At 41.0% G+C, this 8,987-nt stretch overlaps 1 protein-coding gene across 6 annotated transcripts in view; it reads left to right on the forward strand.

The window, feature by feature from the left end:
* The window catches only part of LOC139573567 (protein cordon-bleu-like), a 56,696-nt gene extending 53,914 nt beyond the window's left edge, over positions 1 to 2,782 (forward strand). For all 6 annotated transcript variants that reach the window (XM_071397172.1, XM_071397177.1, XM_071397175.1 and 3 more), the window contains 2 exons: positions 246 to 529; positions 1,043 to 2,782. In XM_071397172.1, the coding sequence (XP_071253273.1) occupies positions 246 to 529; positions 1,043 to 1,073 (315 nt within the window). In that variant the 3' untranslated portion in view covers positions 1,074 to 2,782. The remainder of the gene's footprint in view (positions 1 to 245; positions 530 to 1,042) is intronic.
* The last annotated feature ends 6,205 nt before the right edge of the window (positions 2,783 to 8,987 follow it).

Here is an 8,987-nt window from a genome sequence, read left to right on the forward strand (position 1 = left end):
TGATTCTATTCCTTAGCTACCTGTTAAATTTAGTTGGTGGAGCTAAAGTAGATCCAGGCTAGTGACAGCTTAACTTAGAGTTGCAAAGCTGTTTGAAATGCCTTTAAACCTTTGTTTTGCTGCCTAGTAAACCACTGCGGTTAACAAGGTATAAGAGGGAAATTGTGTGTGCGTGCATGTGAAAGCAGCCGTCAAATGGGTCTATGTATCTGGACTGCCATTGTTCCCCTCTCTATGCTCCACAGACCATATCCCAGGCTGCAGAGGAGCTTGACAAATTCAGGAAGACTGAGGAGGAGAACAGAACTCTGTGTGATGCCTTCCCTGCCATTCCTCCCCCTCCTCCATTTGTGCCTCCTCCACCCCCCTCTATGCTCCCTCCACCTCCTCCTGCCCCTCCCTCCTGTCAGCCCAGGCCCACTATGGTGGGGGAGCCCCTGGAGGCTGGGGGGAATCCCGCTCTGGCTCGGGACGCAATGCTGGAGGCCATCCGCTCTGGCTCTGCAGCTGATCGCCTGAAGAAGATACAGTATGTTCAGTACTGCAGGCAGCCACAATACCAATACATTAGCAACACACAAAAGAGGGAGACAGTTATTGGGAGCGAGTTTAGTCATGAAGTTACAGGTTGTCAATTCAATGTTTTCAGATAGAGCAAATGGAGGTGATCATAAATGACCTTTTGTGCATGCACTCACCAGCCAGGTGACTACCCACCATTTCTTACCTAGTATTACCTTGTCTTTGGTTGCAACATGTCTGTGACGGAACAAAGAACTCCTGGGAAACATTCTGTGCTAGCTGGTGACCAAGATTCCATCACCTACTTCCACAGTCTGTGGGGCTGTGCAGCTTGAGCAATGTATTATTCCATTAGATTAATCAATGAGACAAATACAATAAAAACACTTCCATTCTTTACAAAATATTTTACTTCTTGCATGATCTGAACTCTGTTAACTTTAACTCAATGTCAGGCAATTTTGAATTGGTACAGAGCAAAGAATAACACAGGTTTTCATGTTTCATCTATTTTATTCAGGTCAATGCCCCCACAAAAACAGTTCAAGTGAACGGTAGACTTGGTACTATACAAGCAGCATCATCCCTCTCACAAGGACAATAAAGAATCTTCCAGAATGATTCCAGAACATCTTGCAAACCATCTGATTAGAATCGTCGTAGGCAGCCAAATAATATGTTGTCTTTCACCTTAATTTATCACTGTCCTTATGTATATGTATCCAGTTATGTGTACTTGAATAGTTGCAATAACTGGAAAGATGAATTGCTGTACAAAAGCATGTGCCAATAATTTTTGTTGCTATTTATTAGCTGCTCTTGCTGATAATAATAATCTTAAGAAATCATTTTTGCTCTTTTATTATTTGTCTTTTACTTTTTAATACTAGTCCACATGGAATTGATGCCTCATGCTGTCTTACTGTCGGTGTTATTTTTGATTATTACATATTTGCTGTATATATTCCATGTAATAAGATGCAATGGATCAGACTCCTTGACATAGTGCAATGAGTAACACCGGTCAAGCATGACAAAATTTGGCTCCAAGGGACTCTCCTCTCCAGGTGGTGATTAGGCATGTATCCCAAATGACAGGCTTGTCCCTATATAGTACACTACTTTTGACCAAAACCTTATTGGCCCTTGGCAAAACTAGTGCACTAAATAGGGAATAGGGTACCATTTGGAACCTGCACTAGTTTATTTTGCAAAGCTCTGGGTTTTTAGATCTCATCTATGCTGCTATTCAACCTTTACATGTTTTTATTCTTTGATTTATAATGCCTCTTAATATATTTATTTTAATCTTCATAGAAAAGATGACTAACATATCCTTTCTTGACATTACAAAAGCATTTTTGAAACATTTCTGTTTATGTGTAACTATTGGTGAATAATATCACCATGACTTAGTAAAATAGTTTACTAATCAATAGATATGAGTAATGAACAAGAGGTATGGGCTGTTACTCCATTTTCAGAAAAAAGTCTGGTTAATATTTGCTTTGATTTTATTGTGTATTTAATCACAAAGTGTTCTATGTTGTTTGCATGGGGCTCCAGTGCACAGCTTTTTGTTATTGTATTCAACTAGATCTGATGTGCAGTACTGTACATGAGCTTGTCTCTCTAGACGTTTTATGGCATTACTATAGTAGTTGAAAGAAAGCAAAAGTTAATATTATAATATATTTTACAAATGAAGTACTATCGATATTGATCAGAATGACTGAATGATAGACTTAAAGGGCCACCCAGTGTAAAGCATGAAAATAGGGACTACAAGATTCTAGACTGGTCTGTCAAAAGATGGATTCATAGGTTGTCCAGTTCCTTAAAATTCAGTTTAGATGTTTTCTTATGTTCTAGATCAGGGGTATTCAACTCTTACCCTACGAGGTCTGGAGCCTGCTGGTTTTCTGTGTTACCTGATAATGAATTTCCCCCGCCTGGTGTCCCAGGTCTAAATCAGTCCCTGATTAGAGAGGAACAATGAAAAAAAGCAAAGGAACTGGCTTCGAGTTCCAGAGTTGAGTTTGAGGCTAGAAAGTTGTATATTTTGTTAACTACAGATAAATGATTACAGTAATAAACTGTTGTTAAAATTGGAAATAAATAGAATAGAAATTCAATCAAATTTAGTTTTATAAACTATTGCTTTTTTATGTTAAGTGCATGTTGTTTTTGGAAGAATTTCACATTTTATTTCATCCACAAATTATACTTTTTTCAATAAATGATTTTTGTAACCATGTAACAGTTTCTTCTTCTGTACATTGTTCTTAAATACTGTCTGGATGTGCACTTTAAATTACATTGTAGCTATAATGTAAGTACAGTGTAACTACTTGCAATAACTTTAATCCTAACTAGGGTTGCACATTTTGGAGAATATTCAGAGGTGGAAACTTTCCGTGGGAATTAGCGGGAATATATAGGAATTAACGGAAATATATGCAAATTAATATTTATACCATTTAAATGTAGATGCTTTTTCCATTGGATATATTTACCATATCATATGGAGACAGGAACATAAATCTTTTACCTTTTCATAACTAGACATAATTGCAAATGATTAAATCCTTCCAATAGAAATAAAAAAAACTATTTTGTTATGAATTTAACTTTAAGTGAGTTGACTCTTCACATGGGATGATTTCACTGAACAACAAAAGGGAATATTGAATGATCCCCAATGAGCCATCGCATCTTCCATAAAAGTTTTCAACATACATCTGTAAAATGTTAGTCTAGAAACTAAAGCTTTGGTTGTCTTCCTCTCAGGCTTCCATGTCTTCTCCCGGGACCTCCTCAATGTCCACCTCTTGAACATCAGACTGAGGCCTCATCTTCACTGTCATTTTCCAACCTTGTTGAGGATGGCTCGTTGTCAGGCTCAAAAAGCCTCAAATTTGCCAGGATGGCCACCAATTTTTCAACCTTTGTATTGGTCAGCCTGTTACGTGCTTTGGTGTGTGTGTGTTCCCGAACAAGAACCAGTTGCGCTCTGAGGCGGCTGATGTTGGTGGGATTTGGAGGATGATGGAGGCAACAGGGGAAAGAGGCTCAGATCCACAAAGTCCCTTCCACCAAGTGACTGATGAGATATGTTGGCACGACTGCCATATTGCATCTCCATCCCAAAGCCCTTGCTTGGAAGTGTACTTTGCCAGACTGCCAAGAACCTTGCCCTCATCCAGGCCAAGGTGGCGAGATGACACCATAGGCCTTGTTGATCTCTGCACCAGACAGGATGCTCTTGCCTACTTGGGGTCCAACATGTATGCTGCAGTGTGTATGGGCTTCAGGCAGAAGTCTTCACGCTTTTTGATGTATTTCAGAACTGCAGTTTCCTCTGCTTGGAGCAACAGTGAAGTGGGCAGGGCGGTACGGATTTCTTCTCTTACATCTGCAAGCAGAGTTTGAACATCAGACAGGATGGGATTGTCTCCCTCAATCTGTGCAATGGCTACTGCTATAGGTTTCAGAAGTTTCAGGCTGCTTACCACTCTCTCCCAAAATACATCATCCAGGAGGTTCCTCTTGATGGGGCTGTCCATATCGGCAGACTGTGATATGGCCATTGGAGAGACTCCTTCCCCTCCAGGAGACTCAAACGTGATGACAACACCACCCCAATGGGTGTTGCTGGGCAGCTTCAATGTGGTGCTCTTATTCTTCTCACTTTTGCTTGGTGAGGTAGATTGCTGCTATAACTTGATGACCCTTCACATACCTAACCATTTCCTTGGCTCTCTTGTAGAGTGTATCCATTGTTTTCAGTGCCATGGTGTCCTTGAGGAGCAGATTCAATGCATGAGCAGCACAGCCAATGGGTGTGATGTGAGGGTAGGACTCCTCCACTTTAGACCAAGCAGCATTGTCTGTCACCAGTGCAAGTACTTTCTGTGGTCCAAGGTCATTGATGACTGCCTTCAGCTCATCTGCAATGTAAAGACTGGTGTCTGTTGTCCCTTGTGTCTGTGCTCTTGTAGAGTACTGGTTGAGGGGTGGAGATGATGTAGTTAATTATTCCTTGCCCACGAACATTCGACCACCCATCAGAGATTATTGCAATACAGTCTGCTTTCTCTGATTTGCCTGACATTCACTTGAACTCTGCATCCAGCAAATGAGTAGATAAAGCATGTCTGGTTGGATGGGTGTATGCTGGGCGAAGAACATTCAGAAATCTCTTCCAATACACATTGCCTGTGAGTATCAGAGGTGAACCAGTTGCATACACAGCTTGAACAAGACATTCATCAGCATTTCTCTGACTACATTCCTCCATTGAGTCAAAAAACCTTCTCGTTCCAGGAGGACCATGAGCTGTTGTTATCGATAAGGTGTCTGATTCTTCATTTTCACCTCGAATAGAAGTAGAGGGACTTTTGTCAGTTGCTTGTTGTGAGCGCTGAGGGAAATGTATGCACTTGGCCAGATGATTCTGCATCTTTGCTGCATTATTCATATGATTTGGCACAGTATTTGCAAATGTACACAGATTTTCCTTTTACGTTAGCTGCAGTGAAATGTCTCCACACATCATTTTCCTGTAAAGATTAGAAAAAAATGAGTAAAAAAACCAAATACATTTCCATGTACAGATAAATAGTTAAGCAGTTAGATTAAACAACTCCTTTGTCAGATAAATGTTTTAAAATGAAACATGTTTGGAAAGAGGTAAATTAACACTTCAGTTAGCAGGCAAGCTAAAACCCACATGGTAGCAAAAACTAACTAGCAGAAATTGTTAACAAGTTAGAAATGATTTAAACACACTTTGCTGTAGGTTACTATTTACTAGTTAACAAAAAAGTATGTATGTCATCTAAAATATATTCACCCCACCCAGTATTGTAATCAAAACTTACCGGAAAGCATGTAGTCCTTGGCTCAGACAGTGTAGTAGTGTGGGCTCAATGGCATCTCATTAGGGTGCAAGAGCTTGAGAATCAGCTGTACATGTGATGGAAGAAGGGGTTTGCAATTCCATCGAATTGGGGATAGTTTAACCAAAATATGCCACAAGTCCTAGAATTGCCTTGTGTATCCCACAAAAAAAGGTTTACTGTTATAAGCTATATTTTTTATGAATTTAAGTAAAATTCCACAAATTCCAGGGCTCAACTTCCCATGAAAAATTTCTGGGAAAATGTCTGGAAATCTACCGGAAAGTTTCCGACCCTTTGCAACCCTAATCCTAACCATATCCCTCACCCTAATCCTAACCATATCACTCACCCTAATCATAACCATATCCCTCACCCTAATCCTAACCATATCCCTCACCCTAATCCTAACCATATCCCTCACCCTAATCCTAACCATATCCCTCACCCTAATCCTAACCATTTCCCTCACCCTAATCCTAACCATATCCCTCACCCTAATCCTAACCATATCCCTCACCCTAATCCTAACCATATCCCTCACCCTAATCCTAACCATATCCCTCACCCTAATCCTAACCATATCCCTCACCCTAATCCTAACCATATCCCTCACCCTAATCCTAAATACAGTGTAAGTGCAATGTAACAATGAGCTTATAACTGCAGGGTAAAATCTTATGTATATTTATGTATTGATCGTTTGGTAGTGTAGCAAGCTCTTGAGTCATGGAGCAGGTAATGTAACATGCAGTAGATGTGTTTCTCATTTGGTTGTTGGCTGTGGTTATTGTTGTCCTTATGAAATCTGGAAGCCAAACAGACCTCTTTCTTATGATGCCACCAGGCTTACATGTTGTTTTGAGAGGATTGCCACATCAGAGCTCTCCCAACTATTCCAAGCTACTCTGAACCATGACTCATCATGTGGTCATAACTGACATATAACTTTACTTAAACTGTATTCCCTGACCATACTGGTTTAGGTTTCCCCAAAAATCCTATAGATGGCCTCCTGGGCCCTAACATTTCAGCGTTTGCAGATCTGGATCGGTATAATCAGGGTAGTGGTGGTTTATTACACTAGATTGATTCCATCTTACAGATCTACCCAGTTAGGGCCAAGGGGAAGGGGTTAGTGAGATAACTGAGACCAGCAGTGGGTTCACAATGTCCCTTCACAGGCTCCCTGCTCTGATTTGCCTGATCTGCCTCTCTCAAAGGCCAGGCAGGCCCACAAAAAGTATGTGATCTGGGGATTGGGTTTCTGGGTATGTGTCTGTCTGCCATGCGATCCAGATTTCACCATATACAGAGAAAGGATGTCTCCCAAATGGCTCCCTATTCCCTGTATAGTGAACTACTACCCTATGGGCCCTGGTTAAAAGTAGTGCTCTATAAAGGGAATAGGGTGTCATTTGGGATGCTGCCAGAGGGTAATCCTCTCCACACTGTAGGTCTGTAAATACTTGCTGGCCCACAGGCCCTCTGTCGGTCAGAATTCCTGCTCATTTGTGGCCATTCTGTCTTATGAAACTAACTGCAGCAAGACAGAGTGTTTGGTTGGTTCCAAGCCAACTGCCGCCACAACCGTTAATGCAGGAAAGACAAATCTCTTTCTAAATCAAGACTTACTGGCAGCTCATGACACAGCATAGAAGAAGGTAGTGGTTAACTCACAGCATTCATGGTTGAGAAGGATGATAGCTATCAATACTTTGTCTTAACACCATTTCCATGTGTTACTTTTGTAAGTAAGATTCCTGCAATATCACATTTGATTTGTCACATACACCGTTTCATCAGGTATACAAGTTGCAGCGAAATGCCCGAACATCCTTGTAATGAAAAACGTGGGAAGAGCAAATGCAGCTTTTCAATGCAACCATGTTCACGTTAGCCTCGGCTCCCAAGATTGGCCGACGTGAAAGCCTGTGACAGAGGCTATGGTCACATGGGCCTAATGCATGAAAAATGTTACAGGGAGGAGATCTTATCCAAGGTGTGATGTTGTGTCTGTGTACAATGCCCTTTTATATTGTGGCATGGTTGGCAGGGTCACACAGTATGGAACCACCGTTGTTCTCTTCACCCAGATACTGCAAGTCCAGGACGGGTCCTCTGTCTTCCCTACCCTGTCATTAGGCCGGAACTTTCCTCAGCTGAGCCTGACTTACAACCTTTTGCATTACAGACTCTTTGAATTATTTTCCATGGTTGAGTTCATGGAGTAAATCATATTTTAGGTGTTTTACTAGAATAATCAGATTGATATATCACATACTGTGGCATATTAATAGCACAATGGCTACATTTGCACAATTATATGAAGGAAAATATACTCGCCACCAAGGTTAGTGCAGGGCATATAGCTCCCGTAAGCCTATTGCAACACAGTGCTTGGAGGGGGAAAATACCAAAACACTGCATAGGAGTAGGGAAAGGTAACTCCAGAGCATTGAACTCTTGATTAAACTTCTACGCAACAGGGCCAATAGGAGATTATGAAATTGAAAAACAACTGTACATTTTGTAGTGTACCCCAAAATGTTATGTAATTCTATGGTGTATGCTTACTTCCGACTCATTGATTTATAGTAGCTTGATGTAATAATATGCTATTTAGCAGGTGCTTTTATCCAAAGAGGCTACAGTTATGCGTGCATACATTTTTACATATGTGTGGTCCAGGGAACCAAACCCAAAACCCTAGTGGTGCAAGCGCCACACTCTACCAACTGAGCCATACAGGACCACTATGTAAGTATCATATAGATTTACAGTTTGAAAAGCTATAAAATAGTGACACAATGGACCGAAATAGGGTTAGGCCAAAGGGCTGGAACTGAAATAAAACCTGAGCAATACTGAGAACTTTCCAGAGTCCCCGCTCCACTTCTTAGCACCCACATGCTTACTTCAGGCTGAGACCCCAGTGCCTGATTTACATGGGAACGAGCATGGGGGCTGTATCTACTGATTTGGGAAAAGTTTGCTGTGTGTAGTGTCTATTTTTGCAGCAGTGTGCTATGTCTGCAGACAGGACTTCTCGGCATGTCTCTCCCCCCCCCCCCCCCCCTGCACACACACTACATGTTAATGTATGTAAATTGTAAAGTATTTTATCTATAATGTCTTTTTCGTTGTGTCGTTCACCAGTAAGACTAGCTGTCACCATTGACGTCGGCTAATGGGGATCTTAATAAATAAAATAAAATGCTCTCAAGTGGCTTTATTGGCATGGGAAACATATGTATACATTGCCAAAGCAAGTGAAATAGATAAAAGTGAAATAAATAACAAATGAACAGTAAACATTACACACAAAAGTTCCAAAAGAATAAAGACATTTCAAATGCCATATTATGTCTATATACAGTGTTGTGACGATATGCAAGTTAGGTCGCATTTACAATGGTGTTTGTTCTTCACTTCTCTCTCTTTGTTCAGTTGATGAGTCTACTGAATATTCCTCTAGAACCCAGAGACATGAGGCGATGTGGGCGGAGTCAGCCGAGAGGGGAGGGAGGAGTTGTATCGTGTGTGTTGAGTCAGCTGAGAAAT

The sequence above is a fragment of the Salvelinus alpinus genome, chromosome 4, assembly GCF_045679555.1.
Source record: "Salvelinus alpinus chromosome 4, SLU_Salpinus.1, whole genome shotgun sequence".
Taxonomy (NCBI): Eukaryota; Metazoa; Chordata; class Actinopteri; order Salmoniformes; family Salmonidae; genus Salvelinus; species Salvelinus alpinus.